The sequence below is a fragment of the Hippocampus bargibanti genome, linkage group LG06 (assembly GCF_051943395.1).
Source record: "Hippocampus bargibanti isolate YZ-2025 linkage group LG06, ASM5194339v1, whole genome shotgun sequence".
NCBI classification, from domain to species: domain Eukaryota; kingdom Metazoa; phylum Chordata; class Actinopteri; order Syngnathiformes; family Syngnathidae; genus Hippocampus; species Hippocampus bargibanti.
Genome location: NC_142739.1, coordinates 23,955,402 through 23,977,845, shown reverse-complemented (window position 1 = coordinate 23,977,845; position 22,444 = coordinate 23,955,402). Strand labels below are relative to the sequence as shown.

The 22,444-nt window shown below is 38.6% G+C and overlaps 2 protein-coding genes, 1 non-coding gene and 2 pseudogenes across 3 annotated transcripts in view; 3 read left to right on the top strand and 2 right to left on the bottom strand.

The window, feature by feature from the left end:
* The window catches only part of osbpl3b (oxysterol binding protein-like 3b), a 54,368-nt gene extending 46,963 nt beyond the window's left edge, over window positions 1-7,405 (top strand). Inside the window, exons 20-21 of the mRNA XM_088998493.1 lie at window positions 6,427-6,549; window positions 6,717-7,405. Of these exons, the coding sequence (XP_088854619.1) occupies window positions 6,427-6,549; window positions 6,717-6,813 (220 nt within the window). The 3' untranslated portion in view covers window positions 6,814-7,405. The remainder of the gene's footprint in view (window positions 1-6,426; window positions 6,550-6,716) is intronic.
* Window positions 730-835, bottom strand: LOC148896884 (U6 spliceosomal RNA). Its single transcript, XR_016115460.1, has one exon. It is a non-coding gene; the product is annotated as a U6 spliceosomal RNA (small nuclear RNA).
* LOC148896883 (U6 spliceosomal RNA) lies at window positions 3,402-3,498 on the bottom strand (annotated as a pseudogene).
* On the top strand, window positions 3,467-3,566 carry LOC148896882 (U6 spliceosomal RNA; annotated as a pseudogene).
* Window positions 7,406-9,627: 2,222 nt separating the features above from the next.
* On the top strand, window positions 9,628-22,415 carry gsdmeb (gasdermin Eb). The gene is made up of 10 exons (XM_088998274.1): window positions 9,628-9,760; window positions 9,955-10,218; window positions 12,314-12,506; window positions 14,096-14,267; window positions 14,939-15,059; window positions 15,942-16,061; window positions 17,426-17,553; window positions 17,623-17,800; window positions 19,736-19,809; window positions 19,903-22,415. The coding sequence occupies exons 2-10, from the start codon at window positions 10,014-10,016 to the stop codon at window positions 20,131-20,133; spliced, it is 1,422 nt and encodes a 473-aa protein (XP_088854400.1). The 5' UTR covers window positions 9,628-9,760; window positions 9,955-10,013; the 3' UTR covers window positions 20,134-22,415.
* The last annotated feature ends 29 nt before the right edge of the window (window positions 22,416-22,444 follow it).

The following is a 22,444-nucleotide window of genomic DNA, read 5'->3' as shown; positions in this document are numbered from 1 at the left end:
AAATGAAAAACAAAGTAATGTAGTTTATTCCATACATTGTAAGAATGAAAATTGTAAAGAGCAGTACATTGGGGAGACTCAACAAATTCTCAAAAAAAGACTTTATCAACATCGCAGGGATAATACTAGTGGGCCTCAATCGGCAGTACATTTGCACCTAAAAGCTAGCAACCACTCATTTGACGACAATGAGGTTAAAATCTTAGCGAAAGAACATAGATGGTTTGAAAGGGGGGTAAAAGAGGCGATTCTTATAAAACAACAAAATCCTTCATTAAACTTGTCTGGTGGTGTGAGGTTCAATTTGGATCGTTCATACAACAGCCTGCTCAGGCAAAACAGGTTAGGCAACTTTCGCAATGCTGATGAGGGTCGTTATGCTGATGAGGTGATACCGGGGGGAGTGGGGGTAATAGGCCAATCGTTAGTCAGGAATGTAGGAACAATCAGTGGGGCCACAGGGGGGGGTCCCGCGCCCCCCCCAACCTGAGAGTAGGGACCTATCATAGCTGTGTCCGGCGCCACCAGGTCTGGACATTAGGGATATATAAATGGGGCCGATACGACCAGTCAGACTTTAGTTCGCTGACGAAGCCTCTTGGATAGGAGGCGAAACGTCCGAAACCTTCACTTTTGTACAGATGACGGCTGAAGAAACCTTCTCATCGATGGACCACTCCTGTACGACTGAGAGCTTACACAGACGTATTATTAATTATTATAATTCATTAAAAGGCGGAACGCTTCACGAATTTGCGTGTCATCCTTGCGCAGGGGCCATGCTAATCTTCTCTGTATCGTTCCAATTTTAGTATATGCGAAGCCGAAGCTACGCAATAGGTCTTGGAGATTGACCCATATATGTAGGAGACCATGCGACCACGTTCCAGAGTGGAGGTGTCAAGCAAAACCACAATGCAGTTTGACTAGGGCATAAAAATTGTTCCACCACAAAAGGTGGGGGATATTATTGCTCAGCTCTGTGCAGAAATGGACAGAATATGCAGAAATCCACAGAAAACTGGGTTCAGGAATAGCAAATAGCACTTGGACAAATCTGATTGGTTGTCTGGTGGACTATGCAAATCTATTTGTGATCAGACGTGTGCCAGTGGAGGAGGCAAGATGGCCCCGCCTTCTTGCTTTCCCCCACCCGCCCAGGAATGTAACCGGAGTGGGTGGGGGAAGTGTCTCTTGCACGCTTGTCGGCAGGCAAACAGTGCGGCTGAATCAGCTGAATAAAATAGCCGGCATGTTGTCCCGGTGGGGGCAGCAGTATGCCTTCATGCCAAAAAAAGAGTACGACCAATGCAGTGTTTGCTTTAAGAATACTGATCGAGAAGTACAGAGACGGTCAGAAGGAATTGCATTGTGACTTTGAAGATCTGGAGAGAGTGTATGACGGGGTGCCTAGAGAAGAGCTGCGGTATTGCATGGGGAAGTCTGGAGTGACAGAAAAGTATGTCAGAGCGGTGCAAGGCATGTACCATAACTGTAAGACAGTTGTGAGGTGTGCTGTCGGTGTGACGGAGGAATTCAAGGTGGAGGTAGGACTCCACCAGGGGTCAGCTCTGAGCCCCTTCTTATTCTCTACGGTGATGGACAGGCTGACAGACGATGTTAGACAAGAATCTCCTTGGTCGATGATGTTTGCAGATGACATTGTGATCTTTAGCGAGAGCAGGGAACAGGTGGGGGAGAAACTAGAGAGGTAGAGGTATGCCATGGAAAGGAGAGGAATGAAAATCAGTCGCAGCAAGACTGAATATATGTGTGTGAATGAGAGGGACCCAAGTACAAGAGAAATGCTACAGGGAGAAGAGATAAAGAAGGTGGGGGATTTAAGTACTTGGGGTCAACTGTCCAGAGCAACGGAGAATGTGGAAAAGGTGAAGAGGTGTGTCCAGGCAAGCTGGAACGGGTGGAGAAAATGTCAGGTGTGATGTGTGATAGAAGGGTTTCAGCTAGGATGAAAGGAAAAGTGTATAAAACGATGCGAAGCCGAAGCTACAAAATAGGCCCTGGAGATTGGCCCATATATGTAGGAGACCACGCGACTACGTTCCAGAGTGGAGATGTCAAGCAAAACCGCAATGCAGTTTGAATAGGGCATAAACATGGTTCCGCCACAGAAGGAGGGGGATATTATTGCTCAGCTCTGTGCAGAAATGGACAGAATATGCAGAATTCCACAGAAATCTGGGTTCAGGAATAGCAAATACCACTTGGAGAAATCTGATTGGTTGTCTGGTGGACTATGCAAATCTATTTGTGGTCAGACGTGTGCCACTGGAGGAAGCAAGATGGCCCCACCTTCTGCTTTCCCCCACCCGCCCAGGAATGTAACCAGAGCGGGTGGACGAAGTGCCTCTTGCACACTTGTCGGAAGGCATACAGTGCAGCTGAATAAGCTGAATAAAATAGCCGGCATGTTGTCCCGGTGGGGGCAGCAGTATAGCTTCATGCCAAAAAAAAGAGTACGAAGGATGCAGTGTTTACTTTAAGAATGCTGATAGAGAAGTACAGAGAAGGTCAGAAGGAATTGCATTGTGTCTTTGTAGATCTGGAGAAAGCGTCTGACTGGGTGCCTAGAGAAGAGCTGTGGTATTGCATGAGGAAGTCTGGAGTGACATAAAAGTATGTCAGAGCGGTGCAAGGCATGTACCATAGCTGTAAGACAGTTGTGAGGTGTACTGTCGGTGTGACGGAGGAATTCAAGGTGGAGGTAGGAGGGGTCAGCTGTGAGCCCCTTCTTATTCGCTATGGTATGGACAGGCTGACAGACGATGTTAGACAAGAATCTCCTTTTACCATGATGTTTGCAGATTGCACATTGTGATCTGTAGCGAGAGCAGGGAACAGGTGGCGGAGAAACTAGAGATGTGGAGGCATGCTCTGGAAAGGAGAGGAATGAATATCAGTCGCAGCAAGACGGAATATATTTGTGTGAATGAGAGGGACCCAAGTACAAGAGAAATGCTACAGGGAGAAGAGATAAACAAGGTGGAGGATTTTAAGTACTTTGGGTCAACTGTCCAGAGCAATGTAGAGTGCGGAAAATAGGTGAAGAAGCGTGTCCAGGCAGACTGGAACGGCTGGAGAAAAATGTCAGGTGTGATTTGTGATAGAAGGGTTTCAGCTAGGATGAAAGGAAAAGTGTATCCAGCAATCCAGTATCTTTCAAAACTCTCTAGGACACTTTTCAGTCACGGGATAATAACTTTTTTTTTTTTTTTTTTTTTTTTTTTTTTTTTTTTAACTCTTTATTAATTGGATAGCCAGCTATCTATCCAGCTATCTATTATCTTTCAAAACTCTCAAGGACACTTTTTAGTCACGGGATAAGATTTTTTTTTTTTAAATTTTTTTATTTTTTTTAATTATTAATTATTATAATTCATAAAAAGGCGGAACGCTTCACGAATTTGCGTGTCATCCTTGCGCAGGGGCCATGCTAATCTTCTCTGTATCGTTCCAATTTTAAAATTGGAACGATACAGAGAAGATTAGCATGGCCCCTTTGCGCAGGGGCCATGCTAATCTTCTCTGTATCGTTCCAATTTTAGTATATGCGAAGCCGAAGCTACGCAATAGGTCTTGGAGATTGACCCATATATGTAGGAGACCATGCGACCACGTTCCAGAGTGGAGGTGTCAAGCAAAACCACAATGCAGTTTGACTAGGGCATAAAAATGGTTCCACCACAAAAGGTGGGGGAGATTATTGCTCAGCTCTGTGCAGAAATGGACAGAATATGCAGAAATCCACAGAAAACTGGGTTCAGGAATAGCAAATAGCACTTGGACAAATCTGATTGATGGTCTGGTGGACTATGCAAATCTATTTGTGATCAGACGTCTGCCATTGGAGGAGATAAGATGGCCCCGCCTTCTTGCTTTCCCCCACCCGCCCAGGAATGTAACCAGAGCGGGTGGGGGAAGTGCCTCTTGCACGCTTGTCGGCAGGCAAACAGTGCGGCTGAATCAGCTGAATAAAATAGCCGGCATGTTGTCCCGGTGGGGGCAGCAGTATGCCTTCATGCCAAAAAAAGAGTACGACCAATGCAGTGTTTGCTTTAAGAATACTGATCGAGAAGTACAGAGACGGTCAGAAGGAATTGCATTGTGACTTTGAAGATCTGGAGAGAGTGTATGACGGGGTGCCTAGAGAAGAGCTGCGGTATTGCATGAGGAAGTCTGGAGTGACAGAAAAGTATGTCAGAGCGGTGCAAGGCATGTACCATAACTGTAAGACAGTTGTGAGGTGTGCTGTCGGTGTGACGGAGGAATTCAAGGTGGAGGTAGGAGGGGTCAGCTGTGAGCCCCTTCTTATTCGCTATGGTGATGGACAGGCTGACAGACGATGTTAGACAAGAATCTCCTTTGACCATGATGTTTGCAGATTGCACATTGTGATCTGTAGCGAGAGCAGGGAACAGGTGGCGGAGAAACTAGAGATGTGGAGGCATGCTCTGGAAAGGAGAGGAATGAAGATCAGTCACAGCAAGACTGAATATATGTGTGTGAATGAGAGGGATCCAAGTGCAAGAGTGATGCTACAGGGACAAGAGATAAAGAAGGTGGAGGATCTTAAGTACTTTGGGTCAACTGTCCAGAGCAATGTAGAGTGCGGAAAATAGGTGAAGAAGCGTGTCCAGGCAGACTGGAACGGCTGGAGAAAAATGTCAGGTGTGATTTGTGATAGGAGGGTTTCAGCTAGGATGAAAGGAAAAGTGTATAAAACGGTGGTGAGACCAGCCATGATGTTTGGACTGGAGACAGTGCTACTGAAGAAAAGACAGGAAGCACAGCTGGAGGTAGCAGAGATGAAGATGTTGAGGTTTTCTTTGGGAGTGACCAGGTTGGATAGGATCAGGAATGAATATATCAGAGGGACAACTCATATTAGAGGCTTTGGAGAGAAAGTCAGAGAGGCCAGACTGAGATGGTTTGGACATGTCCAGAGAAAAGAGAGTGACTGTCAGGCAGGAGACCGAGAGGAAGAACAAAGAGGAGTTTTATGGATGTTTTCAAAGAGGACATGAAGGTAGCTGGTGTGAGAGAAGAGGACGCACAAAACCGGGTTTGATGGAGCACGCTGATTCGCTGTGGCGACCCCTGAAGGGAAAAGCCAAAAGGAAAAGAAGTCGTCTGGCAGTGAATGAGTTAATAGGTCACTTTGCATCCACCAAACTGATCCACCAACCCTTTTGATTTGAAAAAGTTAAATACAGTAAAGTCTCGTTATATCGATATCGGTTATATCGATAGTACCGCTTATTACGATACTATTTTCATTTCCCTTGCACATTTCTAGTCTTTTTATGTATAATTAGTACCGTTTAGTACGATACCCGGTTATGACGATAATCCGGTTATTACGGTGCTCCTTTTCATCCCCCGCCGGCCATTTTTGTTGTTTATATCGATATATCCGTCGCGCCATTGGTCAACTTGGTCACGTGTCTTGTTACGTGAGCCGCCATCGGTCGCGCCATTGGTCGACTTGGTCACATGAGCCGCCATCGGTCGCGCTATTGGTCGACTTGGCCGTGTGACTTTGTCACGTGACACGCCATCGGTCGCGCCATTGGTCAACTTGGTCACGTGTCTTGGTTACGTGTCACGCCATCAGTCGCGCCATTGGTCGACTTGGTCAGGTGACTTGGTTACGTGCCCAGCACCCGTGTAGCAAAGCCATTTTCATTTTCAGACGCTAGCTCGTGTGTAGCAGACGAGATTGAAGTGTTTGTGTTAAAAGGTAAAAATGGGAAGCAGAAGAAGATTGATGACTTTTTTAAATTGTATACATAATACAGTAAGATGTAAGCGTTGCAGTTTCCCTGTTGTGTTATGTACATGCCCACTGTACTGTATATGAATGCAATCGTTTTTTGCAACAATGTTTCTTGTTTTGTCTGCTGAAGCGCGATGATTTTGAAAATTATTAACATTCCATACTGTGTATTAAAGGACAGCCGATGTCACTTTTTATTCAAATGCAAATAAAAATGACTTCACGCCAAGACGTCTTGCATTGCTTGTGAATCCAAACAATGGCTTCAGATTCGGATAATATGCTTTCTTGTTACACATCCAGTTATGAATATGTTTCAAATACACTGTAGTTCTGAAGATTAAAGCATACATGTTTACAATCATTAAAGAATTATATGTGCCATTTTGAGGCAACATTGGGGGAACATCTCTGACCCAAAAAAAAGGGAGGTAATGGCCAGCTCCGTTTGTTATATGGCGCTTGGCTGCCCTCTTTTGGCGGCTTTTGTTTAATGCAGTTCGGCGCAGGATCGGATATATCGATAGTCCCGGTTATATCGATATTTTTTCGGACTCCCTTGAATATCGATATAACGAGACTTTACTGTATTCACGCTCTTACATCCGAACGAACCGCATGGTGTGCAGACTGCTGGAGGAGGGGAAGGTTGAGGCTGCTGAGCAGCAGAAGCAAAGGATTGAACAGCTGCAGAGGGAAAGACGACGAGTCCTTGAGGAGAGTGACGGTGCACATCAACCAAAATTCTTCAGGTAGCCTTCATCGCTTGCTGTAACATTTGATGATGACAAAAGCCTTTTAAAAGGCTTTCTTTCCTGTCGATTTTTTTAGATCGAATATGAGAACTGCATTGAACATTCCATGTTTACAAAGATAACACTGGCCGCTTATTTCTTTGTTTTTCTTTATTCATGCTTAGGAAGTCAAAAGATGACACGTGGGTGAGCAACAAAACATACTGGGACGTGAGAAGTAATCCTGGTTTTGCCCGTACCGATTTCCCGACCTTATGGTGATCTCAAGTGAAACATTATTAGTAACCGGACTTCCACTGAAAACATGCGTTTTCAGCGCTGCTTTTCTTTTGTATTGTTATTGCCTTAACTACAAGTGCTTATCTAAGTTATGTCATCATATTATTCACCATGAAAATGTTGATCATGATAGTGTAAGTCCAAAATGGAGAAATGTGAAAAAGATGACCATTCCACATTATTACAAATGCCCGCTCGTTTAGAGATGCTACTACGTTAAAAGTATCGAGTCATTTAGACAATCTCTACCTCAGAGATATGGTAGCCTTGATTAACATTAACATTGGATATTGATTCTGCACATGCCTGATGCCTTATTCGTGATACTGTCATTTTATATTTCTGTTCTATTTCCGTTTCATGTTTAAAAAAAATGTACAGTTTGTAAGGTGCTATGTAAGGAAGCATACATACTGAAAGATTTATTATTATTATTATTATTTCATAACAGCTATTTTTTTGTTATGACCGTGTTGAATCTGTGAATGATGGAGGAGGCGTAGCATCACATTCATTTATTCACCTCATCCAATCTGCTTCCACTATCATGGTGGTACAGGCCAACCAAGCTCGATGATGGTCAAGCTGTGCTGTGTCATCTCAAATAAATGCTGCAATGCTTCCCTCTTGTTGACTCATGTGTGTGGTATTTTTTATTTTTATTTTTTTTTAGTGATCCGTTTTAGTTTTTGTGAAATTAAATTTCATTTTGTGACTTGTTCTGGGTAAGTAATACGGTGGAAGTTGAGTATACTTGATGGTTTTGTCCAAGGTAGCAATTCAGTTTAGTCCTGTGGTGTTAAACATGCGGGCCGGAACCGGCCCCCAAGAGGTTTGTTTAATCAGGCCCGCGGGATTTCAAAAGTGGCAAAAATGCACAAACGATGATGGATGTGTATAAAGGAGGGAAAAATAAAGTAATCTCATCCCTTTACAAAGGGCTCCCGTTGAACAGAGGGAACTCAACTCTATACATAAAAGAAATGGGAAAAGGAACTTCAAACTCTTTCATCTTGAACTGTTTCATGGAACAAAGTGGCTGTCTTTCCCGCAGCTTATGTATTTTGTTTTTCTACTTTCATGCCTTGCATCACTTTGCTGCTGTGAAATGTAAATGTCTCCACTGCGAGACTAATAAAGGCAAATCCAATCCAACCCAACACAACAGAGGAAGAACGGTCAATGCGCAAAATACAAAAATCAACAACCACTTTGAGACATTGGAGAGAATTTGGTTGGAAGAATAAGATTTTTTACGACCCCGCATATGACCGGGAAATATAAACCAGGACAGAACGAGTGCTGCCGCCGGCTGTGAGGACAGTAAAGAAATGTAGATCACACCCACATATTTTGAAAATGTCAAAAGTTGAAAGGTTATCGGGAAGAAGTTTGGAGAGAACTGAAGAAAATGATTGCATAAACATAAATCCAAAATAGGGGAAGTTTGTCACTATTGATCACCTTTTTTTCTCTTTATTGTTATTGCTGTGTTTTTATTTATTTTTGTCGATAGGTTGATCGGTTGTTTTCCTTGTTGAATAATTTGCAGTTACGCAACGCATTCTGTATTCAAATGTTCAATTTCACACGGTCATATATCTTATAAAAATAATAAAGATGCGAGTTACCAAAAAAAAATGCACAAACGACATGAAATTCATAATTTTAATGAGGTGCGATTCAAGGATTGTCCGCTAAGGGGCAGAGAAGTACTGTTACAAATATCAGGAACAAAAACAACGGTCTGAAAATTCCTTTCTTTATAAATATCATTTAATCTTAAAGTGTATCATATTTTTAGAAACCGGTTCATTGTTAAAATTTTGTGCCGTTGTAGAATCGCTGGGATCGGTTGCGATGCATATGTGTGAATGATAAAAGTAAATTGCACATTTGTTAATGAAACGAAATGTTGTGTAAAATGAATCTTTAAATGTCATCGTTTCCTAATGTTCTCGTGCTTCTTTACACCAAAACTAACGAAAGACGTGAAATTTTGGTTATTTATAGCACGTGATATAATTTTAATGGTCCGGCCCACTTGACACTTACGTGGCCCACGATGTGAAACGAGTTTGACCCCCCTGGTTTAGTCAGTCCACATGTATTTAGTGTGGAACGAAGCCATGCACTGCCACAGTCTGTCAATACATGTGCTGATATTTCAATTGCAATGTTTTCTAAAGTCTCGTTAGCTTCTAATCTAAACGTTCCGAGTAGAGTACGTATATCTAATGGAAGGTGAACACATTTTTGTAAATTAAAAAAAACATGCTTGTAAAGGCAGAACTTCAAACGTTCAACAGATAGCCATCAAAATTTCTAAGCAGTGCCGCTTCCATTTCAATTGTTGACAACCCTGACTGATTTATTACAACTTGTCACGTGGTCACTAGGCGCAAGAAGGCAGTCCCTTACCACCGCTCTTTTTTCATCACTATTAACTCGAAGTATTTTATTGTAATTAAGATATTACTACTAATCATCGAGTTAATGTACGACCAATATATTGTTCTCCTCACCTCGGAGTATTGATTGACAACGCAATCGAACTGTAATCAAATAGAAATCGTTGAAATGTAAATAGATTTTTTATTGTTGTTTCATGACTATTAACACCCCCAATTTTTTGTAATCTTGTTTTTTAGTTCGTTTTTTTTTAAACAAAAGTATAAAAAAATATGCTTAATGTTTACTTCCGGCGTGGGAGTGGCCTTGAGTCCATCGTGACGGAAGTGGTTTGTTTTTCATTGACGACAAAAAAAAATGCCCCACGTCTGCTTCCGGAATGGGCGTGGCCTTGGTTTGTCCACTCCAACCGGAATCTTACGTTGTTAGGTTGAGTCGTTATCTTCGTACAGTTTCTTCTCAACATTAATAACGACCACTTCGTCAACTTAACCACGGCCTGGTGAAAACTAAAACGGTACACTGCTTCTCTTTGTTCAATGCGACTTTGAATAATTGATAAATCGCCTCTGTTGTCGCTCACTGCCTTCGAACCGTTGTCTTCGTAAGCGGGCGGCAAATGGCAGGGGATCAGTCAACTTTTTCATTGTGCCTTTTGAGTTTTGAGGTCAATTACTGTCCATGTGTTTAACATTTTTTTTTTATTGAAAGGAGGACCGATTATCTGTCTGGGAGTGAACTATCCGTCTCATCGTCCACGTTCCGAAGAGATGTTTGCCACAGCCACCAGGAATTTTGTGGATGAGGTGGACCCTGGCGGTTTGTTGATTCCGATGAGAAGCCTCAACGACTCCATCTCTCTGCTCACTGTTGTTGTGAGTCAGAAACCTTTCTGGTTCTGGCAAAAGCCCAAATATCTGCCCACTGACTTTACTCTCAACGACCTCCTCACAGGCGACACGCCTATTACGCCAGGTAAACACACAAACAAACATTCGGCAAGATGCAGCGGTTCGAAAATGAACAAACTAATAAATAATACAACTGCTCTAAAAATTAATTAAAACCAAACGATTTTGAGAAACGAAACTCAATAATATTAAAACTAACTAATGAAAAAAACTATTACAACCCTGAGGTGCACTGCTTCCATTACAGCAGAAGTATCAAAGTCGAGGCCCGGGGGCCAAATCTGGCCTGCCACATCATTTTATTGGGCCCGTGAAAGCAAATCAAACTTGTGAAATCCGTGATGCTTGCTTAAGTCAAAACCAAAATTTTAAATTGTCCCATATAAACCACAATAACAGTCATCATTTTGTACTTCAAAAGAGGAAAGTAACTACAATGTGGCCCTTGCTTTACACCCTTGCATTATAATATATGGATTTTATTTTGTATTTTTCTCTAGTTATATTTCAACCTCGACACGTTGCCATGTCAACATAATCTGCCGAGCGTTGGTACGAACGGTCAAGTGGTCCACAATAATTTCAGCTGATTTTTATTTCCTGATCCTTTCAGGAATTAGAAAAACAAGTTGTATTAGCAATGGTGGTTGATTATGTCCATTGACATGCACATATTTAATAAGAATAAGAAGAATAGGAATAATAAGAATAATAATCATACATTTAATTTCTAAGCGCCTTTCAAAACTCAAGGTCACTACAGTCACAGAATATTTTTTTTTTCCTATGGGTGAGCAGCGGTAGCCACACGCGCTAGCATTCACTGAACCCGGAATAACACTAATAGATAGAAATCTAGCTAGCTAGCTAACAGCTAGCCAGCTAGATAGCTTAGTACTTTTTTATTCTTTAACCATTGCCGCAAGCGCTATTTATTTTTTGTACAGTCTGAATGTCTACATTGTTTATGTGGACAGGCTATGTAAACTAATCTGAATTTTTCATGCTTTCTACTTTGGTGTTACTTGTTCAGATGATTCTACATGCACTTTTTATGACCTTGTTTTTGCCGAAATACTTTGCACAACGGCTTGCTCCATCCACGTCGTCACTTCCAAAAAGCCTTGGGAGGGGGGGGGGGGGACTATAGTAGAAATTTGCCCATTAACAGTATTAAGTTGTGATCACATATCCTGTAAGGGTTGCTAATGTTTTTGTTTTCATATATTTAAGACATGGCTATAAAACAGGATGATGCAGACCGATGTCATGACGGGGTCACTCGCCCCATCTGATGCTCTTATTTGTCTTTATGGTCAAACGCATCTGACCAGTAGCCATGAAGTATTGTATAATATAAGTAGAAGTATAGCAACATATTTAACTCATTCATTGCCATCCCAGAATTTATTCGGGGTCTAAAAATATGACGTGGAGCGCCATTCCCGGATTTGTTCGGGTTTTGGTTTTTTCGTGCTGATAAAGTGCTGGTCAGACCTCTCGCAATGTTTTTTCCTTCCATGAGGGGGCAGCATTTGCATTTTGTCCATATTACCGCTTTGTTACAGCTTCAGCTGTTGTTAAAGTGCTGTATTAGTCAATATGTATTGTATTGTAGTCAATATAAATGTATTATTGTATTTTGTACAGCCACCCTCATTTCAAGCTCATAACTCTAGACTCATATAATTTAGGAATTAACTCTTTTTTTCTGATGAAAGGAGAGAGACTTAGGTGAATGTTTATTTAGTCCTATAACTCAATATTTTCTGTGGGTCCTGCAATTTGAGTGAAAATGACAAAAACCCCGGCACTGGAGTGGACACATTTTTGCACATCGTCTGGCAGTGAATGAGTTAAAGTTTGATTAGCCGGTAAATTTCAATACATTGGGTGACGCCGAAGTCTGAACCAAAATTTCAAATTGTCATTATTCTTGACTTCAGATTTGAAAACTAGTGATTCATTAATTTGTTGTTAGTTCTGTATGTAATATGTGGAAGAGATGAAACATTGTAATGGCTTCCCTAAATTCATAACAACACCCCCAAGAGGAAACTGTAACTACAATGTGGCCCACGGGAAAAAAAAATGAGTTTGACACCCCTAACATACCAGATCAAATATTGCTATTCACTGACATGTCTTTCCGTCTGTAGTTTCAACTGAGACAGAGTTCATCAAATACAATGGGACGTATGGAGGCAACATTCAAGGGTCAGTGGATGCCACATTCGTCCAGTCCAACATGAACGTGGAGGGCAAAGATTCTTCCAAACTCCAAATGTCATTTGGTAGTTTGAAGAAAGATGAAGTCGATGTGCGCAGGCTCCTGCAAGATTCCAAAAACAGGTTTGAGTCACCCGAATGTGTCCTCTCAAACATGTAAAAATACAAAATAAAAACATGGCAAAATTAATTGAAGCTAGAAATTATACAGTACATATAAGTCGAAAGTCTCATAAAAGCAGGAATGTTCTTTATATGATGGCAAAGGTGCACTGTTGACATTTGTAGGAACAAAAATATACATTGAGTATAAAAAGTCAACACACCCCTGTTTGAATGCTAGGTCTGTATGAATAAATAAATTTGCTAAATTATTTCAAGTCCCTTCCTTCCAGTGATCTGGCCAACAGTACAACTTCAAAAGTTCTAGAGAGGTGAAAGAAAAATAATAGTAAATACAGTCAATGGTAAAAAGTTCGTCATGGGGCCCAGAGGCGTACTTAACTCATTCACTGCCATTCACAAATTTATTCGAGAATTGAAAATATGACGCAGAACGCCATTCTGGAATTACGTAGGGTTTTATTTTTTCATGCTTGGGTGGCGATAAAGCGCTGGCCATGGCCTTTGGCAGTGTTTTTTTTTCTTTCCTACAAAGAGGCAGCATTTCCCTTCTTTCCATGTTAGCACTTTGTTCCAGCTTTACCTGTTGTTCAAGCGCTATATAAACCAATAATAATAATAATACATTTCATTTATAAGTGCCTTTCAAAACTCTCTCACATTACAATCAGAGGATACGTTTTTCTGTGGGTGAGCAGCGGCAGCCACACGCGCCAGCGTTCACTCAACCCGGAAGTAACTCAAATAGATAGAAAGCTAGCTAGCCAGCTAATAGCTTGCTAGTTAGATACCGCAGCTACATAGCCTTACAGCTAATAGATAACAAGCGAGATTGCAAATAGATAGTTAGCTAGACACAGATAAATATATATCTGTTAGCTAGATAGCCATACAGCTAATAGATAGCTAGTTAGAGAGCTAGCTAGCAACCTAGATTGCAAATAGCTAGCAAATAGAAAGTTAGCTAGATAGAGAGAGAGCGAGAGAGGTAGATAGTAGATAGATAGATAGATAGATAGATAGATAGATAGATAGATAGATAGATAGATAGATAGATAGATAGATAGATAGATAGATAGATAGATAGATAGATAGATAGATAGATAGATAGATAGATAGATAATTAGCTAGCTAGCTAATTAGCTAGCCAGATAGCTAGATAAATAAAAAGAAGTAAAGAGAGGTAAAAAGAATGAAAAAGATAGTCAAAAGAAAAGACAAAAAAAGCTAAATGTATTGCATTGTATTTTGGACAGCCGCCCTCATTTCAAGCTCATATAAATCCATACCCATATAATTTAGGAAATAACTTTTTTTTCTGATGAAAGAAGAGTCTAAGGTTTCTTACGTTGAATGTTTATGTAGTCTTAAAACTCAATATTCTGTGGGTCCTGGAATTCGAGTGACAATGACAAAAACCCTGGCACTGGAGTGAACACATTTTAACATGTTTGGCAATGAATGAGTGAAGAAGACATTTGAAAGGAATCGAATAAGACATAAGCAACCTTTTCCAATCTGATTCTATGGGACACTGTTTTCCCAAGATTTGTGACTGTCATATATTGATGATCAAATGTCCCCGCTAGGGTACTGGACATGTCCCACTGTCTGATTCAGCAGACCAAGAAAAACTGTCAGGTGTTTGGTGTCGTCAAAGAGCGCATCGTGACCAGCCAGCCGTGTAGTATCGTCGAAGAGGGAGAGATGTCCGGAAGCTGCACATCGACCTTCAGCCTCTGGGGGCTCAACACTCCAAAGGTCAAAACTGGAACTACTCACATACTTGTTTGCCATCTTATGTAATCTTCTGATTCTGATTCTGATTCTGATAACACAAGCTACTCACTACTTACCTCATTCACTTCCAAATGATGTGCACAAATGTGTCCACACCAGTGCCAGGGTTTTTGTCATTTTCACTCAAATCGCAGGACCTACAGAATATTTCAGTTTTAGGACTACATAAACACTCAATGCAGCGCCAGAAACCTTAGACTTTATGATTTAATCGGGAAAAAAAAAAGTTAAATGAGTCTGGAGTTATCTGAGCTTTAAATGGGGGCGGCTGTACAAAAAATCTGGGCGGCTGTACACAATACAATACATATTGATTTATACAGCACTATAACAACAGGTAAAACTGTAAAAAAGCGATAACATGGACAAAAGGCAAATGCTGCCCCCTCATGGGAAGGAAAAACATTGCCAGAGGTCTGATCATCGCTTTATCAGGACCCACCCACAATAAAAACCAAAACCCGAACAAATCCGGGAATGGCGGCGAATGAATTTTTACATTTAACCAAACATAATGTGTGGTCATGTGTTCAATTGGCTGGCGACCGGTTCAGGGTGTCCCCCGCCGATTGATATCAATTGATTGTATTTAAAAGGACCGTCAAGTTGAACAAGTGCTTATCTTTGTGCAGGTGTTGCTGAAAGACAATGCGAGCCTTAGCAAAGACAGCAACATTGCCATGGAGATACCCACTAACACCACCCTTGCCTATGTCCTTATTGACCTCGAAGTGAAGCATGACGGTCACTACGGTGAGATTGGACTTAATTTAAGTCGTTCCATTCCAAAAGTCAAAGAAATATAGACACACATTATTATTATTATTAGTAGTAGTAGTAGTAGTAGTAGTAGTAGTAGTAGTAGTAGTAGTAGTAGTAGTATTATTAGGAATATTGCTATTATTATATATTGGTATATTTTATATAATATCGTATTTTATTATTATTGATTAGTATTTTATCTTAAATTATCATTTGTATATATTATATAATATTATATTTTATTATATTATTATTGATTATTATTGGTATTATTATGTTCTTATATATTGGTATATATTATATAATATCGTATTTTATTATTATTGATTAGTATTTTCTATTATATATTATCATTTGTATATATTATATAATATTATTGTATTTTATGATTTTATTATATTATTATTGATTAGTATTATTATATGTTGTTATTATATGTTGGTATATATTATGTCGTATGGTATTTTATGATTATTGATTCGTATTTTTTATTATATATTATTATTATTTGTATACATTATATATCGTATTTTTTATTTTTTTATTATTATATTATTATTGATTAGTATTTTCTATTACGTATATATTATTATTATTATGATACATTATTATACTTTTATATTATTATTTTTATTATATTATTTATTATTATTGTTCCAGGTATATGTTATTATTATATGTTTGTTTACATTATATAGTATGTTATATTACACTATTATATGTTTGTGTTATTATTTTATTAATATTCATATCTTTAGATTAACCTCAAGTATTTCACACATTTGATGATGATATTCTACAATGAAACAAAAATAATTTTAAACTCAAAATTTACCATCTGAAAATGGCACTGTTTATGACATGTTTCCACAGAGCTGTGTCTGATGTCAAGCAAGGGGGGCTTTGAGGTCGACGGCCCCACCCAGAAAAGTCTGAAGGGTGACACTGGAGGTTCTGGCCAAAACAATCCTGATGACAGCCATCTTCCACGAGGTTAATTATTATAAGCCAAAGCTTCCATTGCTGCGTTTGCATTAATTAATTGCAAAGACGTTTTGATATTGAGCGGAACATTTTTTTTTAACCGTTTTATTTTTTTTAGTGACACACTTAGAATATCGGTTGCCAAAAGTTTTTAAATGTCAAAGGGCCTCACAGGATGCCATCAGAATGTTGGTTGGTAAGATAACCACAAGTGTAAACATGTTGAGGTGGAAAACAAAAATAGTTCTCTCGAATGTTGTACCACATAAAAACAAACAGCCCTGACAGAAGAATCTAGAAAACAGTATAATCTAGAAAAAAAATGTAGTTTAAGTGAAAGTCCAACTTTATTGTAAAATAAAGTTAAGCAATTATTATTTTTTATTATTATGATTATTATTATATTGCCAATAAATACCAATAATAATAATTGGTGTATATTATATAACATTATACTATTATCATATTATTTTTATTATATATTATTATTTATTAGTATTTTTGTATTATTATTATGCTATTGTTATTTTATAGTATTATACGTTTATATTATTATTATTCCAGGTATATGTTATTATTATAAATTTGTATATATTATATAATATATTTATTGTACCATTATATTATTTTCTTATATTATTAATTATTATTATTATATACATGTATGATATATTATATAATACAGTAAAGTCTCGTTATATCGATATTCAAGGGAGTCCGAAAAAATATCGATATAACCGGGACTATCGATATATCCGACCCTGTTTGCATGTAATTTTCTCCGTGCGTGCATAGAAATAATATCGATATAACCGGGACTATCGATATATCCGATATCGATATAACGAGACTTTACTGTATAAATTATTATTACCATTATTATTATATATTATTATTGTTGTATTTATTATTATATATTCATATATATTATATAATAGTATACTATTATAGTATTTTATTATTGTTGAATAGTATTTTTATTACTATATATTATTTTTATTATTATATATTGTTCTTTTATATTATTATTTTTATGATATTATTATTCCAGAGATATGTTATTATTATATATTAAATAACATATTATACTATTATGTTATTTTATAATTATATTATTAATGATTCTGATTTTCTAAATTAGTACATATTATATATAAATAATATATATATTCTGTAATATATCTAATTAATATTATTATTATATCTTTTTATTATACTATTATTCTCATTATAATACTATTATTAATAATTGCATTATTATTATTATTATTATTATTATTAATAAAAATGAAAATAAAAATTAATAATGATACAAATGCCTGCTCAGTAATTACACTGGCGACAACGTTGACATTTGTTCTTGACATTTGCAGAACTGAAGAATCTGGATGCTCATTTCCAGCTGCTGGCAGCTCTTCCCGCCACCAGCAGATCGTCCCTCCTCGAGAACATCACAGCACTCATGGACGACAAAGCAGCCCTCAATGCTCTTCAGAGTGTGGTAAGATGACTCAAACGCTTTAATTGCTTGATTTTAATCATTGCTTCAGACCGCCCTCGTCTTTCACAGTTGGACCAGATGATCCTGGGAAAAAGTGTTCACATGGTCGACGTTTCAGAGGCGCACAGACAAAGCATCCAGACTGTTCTGGAAGTGCTGAAGGAAGCTGAAGGTCTGTCAGCAACACAGACGGAAGGCTCTGTGTCTGTCCTCAGTGCACTTCATCTCATTACGAGTGCTTTAGGTGGTAAGCATGACTTTTGTTTTTTTCCCCTAGTCTTCCTGTAACATCCAAACATTATACGTACTTCAAAAACGTTTCAATAGTTTTTCAATACAATACATTTAGATTTATATAGCACTTTAACAACAGCCGAAGCCCTTAAGTCATGAAGAAACCAAATATAGTAGACAGAACATGCATCAAACAGCAACCATCCAATACTAAGATATTAAACAATTGATTCATCCAAACAAAATAAAAACTAAAAAAAATAATAATAATAATAACAAAATGTATAATAATAATATATAAAAAAGTAAGATGACTGTAAAGTGTCCTTGAGGGTTTTGAAAGGCACTTAGAAATAAAACCATTATTCTTAGAAACCAAAAAAAAGAACGTACTGTAACTAAACAAACAAACCATCATGATAATAGATGGATGGATGGATGGAGCGAGAGGGATTGAGAGAAAGAAAGAAAGAAATATAGAATGAAAGAAAGAAAGAGAGAGAGAGAGAAAGAAAGAGAGAAAGAAGGATGGATGGATGGAGCAAGCGAGCGAGAGGGATTGAGAGAGAGAGAGAAAGAAAGAAACAAAGAAAGAGAGAAAGAAAGATGGATGGATGGAGCGAGCGAGCGAGAGGGATTGAGAGAGAAAGAAAGAAAGAGAGATAGATGGATGGATGGAGCGAGCGAGAGGGATTGAGAGAGAGAAAGAAAGACAGACAGACAGAAAGAAAGAAAGAAAGAAAGAAAGAAAGAAATAAAGAAAGAAAGAAAGATGGATGGATGGATATATGGAGCGAGCGAGAGGGATTGAGAGAGAAAGAAAGAAAAAAAGAAAGAAAGATGGATGGAGCGAGCGAGAGGGATTGAGAGAGAGAAAGAGAAAGAAAGATGGATGGATGGAGCGAGCGAGAGGGATTGAGAGAAAGAAAGAAAGAAAGAAAGAAAGAAAGAAAGAAAGAAAGAAGGAAAGAAAAAAGAAAGATGGATGGATGGAGCGAGCGAGAGGGATTGAGAAAGAAAGAAAGAAAGAAAGAAGGAAAGAAAAAAGAAAGATGGATGGATGGAGCGAGCAAGAGGGATTGAGAGAGAAAGAAAGAAACAAAGAAAGAAAGATGGATGGAGCGAGCGAGAGGGATTGAGAGAGAGAAAGAGAAAGAAAGATGGATGGATGGAGCGAGCGAGAGGGATTGAGAGAAAGAAAGAAAGAAAGAAAGAAAGAAAGAAAGAAAGAAAGAAAGAAAGAAAGAAAGAAGGAAAGAAAAAAGAAAGATGGATGGATGGAGCGAGCGAGAGGGATTGAGAAAGAAAGAAAGAAAGAAAGAAGGAAAGAAAAAAGAAAGATGGATGGATGGAGCGAGCAAGAGGGATTGAGAGAGAAAGAAAGAAACAAAGAAAGAAAGATGGATGGAGCGAGCGAGCGAGAGGGATTGAGAGAGAGAGAAAGAGAAAGAAAGATGGATGGATGGAGCGAGCGAGAGGGATTGAGAGAAAGAAAGAAACAAAGAAAGAAGGAAAGAAAAAAGAAAGATGGATGGATGGAGCGAGCGAGAGGGATTGAGAAAGAAAGAAAGAAAGAAAGAAAGAAAGAGAAAGAAAGAAAGAAAGAAAGAAAGAAAGAAAGAAAGAAAGAAAGAAAGAAAGAAAGAGAAAGAAAGATGGATGGAGCGAGAGGGATTGAGAAAGAAAGAAGTATGGATGGATGGATAGATGGAGCGAGCGAAAGGGATTGAGAAAGAAAGAAAGAAGGATGGATGGATAGAAGGATTGATGGAGAGATGGATAGATGGATGGATGGATAGATAGATTGATCAAAGTAATGCAGAGCACTTTGTGACTGCTGCTCAAAATGACCTATAAACAAAGATCGTTGGCGCCTAAAAAAATAGATGACTACATACCGAATGTGTTGTCGGCATTCTCAACTCATCAGTCTAAAATTGCCTTCCAGAACTAACTTGCGACAACCTCGCTGCGCTGAGACTCTGCAGCACTCCCGATACGTTAAAAGTCATGGACCTGCTGGTTTGTAAACAGAATCCCAACCACGCTAAAATATGTTATTTCATTTCATTACTCAAAATGATTTTTTTCAATTTTCGCTTCCATCTGTTGTAGGTCAATCACTTGACGGAAAGCGGGGAGTCGCCGGCGAGCGGCGCCGACGTCGCTGCACTCCCGGAGAAAGTCTTGCCTGTCATGGAACATCTGTTCAACTCGTCGGGGATGAGCCTGCAGAGAGACGGCGACACAGCCAGGAGAAAAATAAACCAGCTGAAGCAACCCGGAAACCAGCCTCTCATTATGGGTATTGCTCTCCGAGGCCTTCACGCACTTAACCCTCACTAACAAGTACAGTGATACCTCGGTTTACCAACCCCTTGGCTTACAAACGTTAAATTTATGAACATTTTACCTTGAGATACAAATTATTTTTCGGGATACACACCGTACACATACCAGAATGAGTGATATGTCGTTCGCGAACGAGCCCGTTCTCCTAAAATGGCGGCCGACTCATTTTTGTCCTCTTTTCCCCCTCTTTAAAGCCACGTGATTGGTCAAGAACACAGCAGTGAGGGGGGTGGTTTAAACATTAAAGAGACAGGCAGACGACAGAGAGAGTGACAAAATGGATTTCAACTTTGATAGTTCAAAGGCAGAGTGTAGACTGCAAGGTTAAAATTCCCATCAATCAGGCTCCACAAATAACCCGTACAAGTCATCTGTACACTTGATGCAAAAAGCTATTAACTCAGCTGAACAGATCACAAATTATAATACCATTGCACATTTATTATACATAAAATAAGGTATATTTTGTTTTGTTTTGTTTTAAGGCTTAGAAAATTAGAAAGTAGAAAATTATGTTTTATGGGGATCTGGGAACGGACTATTCTCATTTTAATGGTTTCCTATGGGAAATTAATTTTTGGGATACACACTTCGCCTTCCCCACTCTGTCTGGGAACCAATTAAGTTCGTAAGCCAGCGTATCACTGTACTTAAAAAAAGAACAATCAATCAAATTGAAAAAGAACCCAATTAGATCATTCAAAGACTTTCGAATGGGGATGATAGCGCAATTCACTTTTAGTATTTGTCAATAAATATGCTTTGTGTTCATTGATGACATTAGGAAAGTTTCAAATGTAAGTCTGTTCATTTGTAGGTCTCATCAAATGTTGAACGTGACAGACGCTTCCCTACTTACGAACATTCGAGTTGCGAACAACGGTACATACGAACAATTTTGTAATAACATATGTTGTATTCTCTCCAGTTGTACATGTACATATCTTTATATAGCATATGTTTTATTAAATGTTTATTTTTCAGTAAAAAAAACAAACAAACAGGTTACTTATACAAGGCTTAAACATACTTATACAGTGAGACCTCAACAAACACCTTATCTTACAAACTTTTCGTCTTACAAACGTCAAATTTATGAAAATTAAACCTTATAATAAGCACTATTTTCATAATACACACCCACCACGGCTGGCGGAGTAATCTTCGGCGGAAGCACACGACCGAACAGCACCAGAGGTTAAGTTACCAACAGTCCTTATGGAAGGTGACTCTCCTTCCATAAGCCATCAACGACCATCAAAAAGATAAATAAAACTTTATTTTACAGCACAGTTTATTTCTTTAATTACAGTCCTCATGTAATGCGCCTCTCCTTCCAAACAGAAATTCCCTTTGACCTTCGACCTCCAACGCCATTCCATCAAGCCATAAATGATGTAAATAAAGTGACTTTATGATACAATGCAGAGTATTTCTTCCATTACAATACAATAGCACATTTATTATACATAGAATACGGTATGTTGTGTGTAGTTTTAAGGCTTATTTAGTTGAAAAGTATGTTTCATGGAACCCCGGGAACAGATTATTCCCATTTTAATGGTTTCCTATGGGAAACTTTTGTTTGGAGATACACACTTCGCCTTACACATTGTCTGAGAACCAATTAAGTTCGTAAATTGAGGTCTCACTGTTTAAGCCTTGAAGATACTTTCCATACAAAATATATCACGGAAGCAACTTACGAATAAATTCAACTTACAAACATATCCAAGTTACGGACAAATTCAACTTACGAACAAATTCACCTTATGAACGAATTCCCCTTTCGAATGACCGTTCGAAACGTATCTCGTTCGAAAGTTGGGGAGCGTCTGTATTCTTAAAAAATATTGATGTTATTTCCTTGGTTGTAAGCGGCATATTAGCATATGTAAAAGCCCATGCCTTAGTCCAATGGTGTAGAAGTCATTTTTACCCGCGGGCAACATTGTAGTTATGTTTTTTTTCTCGAGGGCCGTTATGAATTTGGGGAACCCATTAGAATGTTTCACCCATCGAAAACACAAAAAATTCATACTAACTAGTTATCAAATTTGAAGTAAAAAATAATGCCTTTTATTGTGGTTTAAATGGAACAATTTGAAATTTTAGTTAGGACTTTAGTAAGCATCATAGCACGACATACCTGATTTGCTTTCACGGGCCGAATAAAATGATGTGGCAGGCCAAATTTGGCCCCAGGGCCTTGACTTTGACACCTGTGACTTAGTATGTTCTTGCCTTAAAAATGAATTAAACGGCTACACCTTTAATGTCTTTGTTCTTAGTTGAAACACAAAAA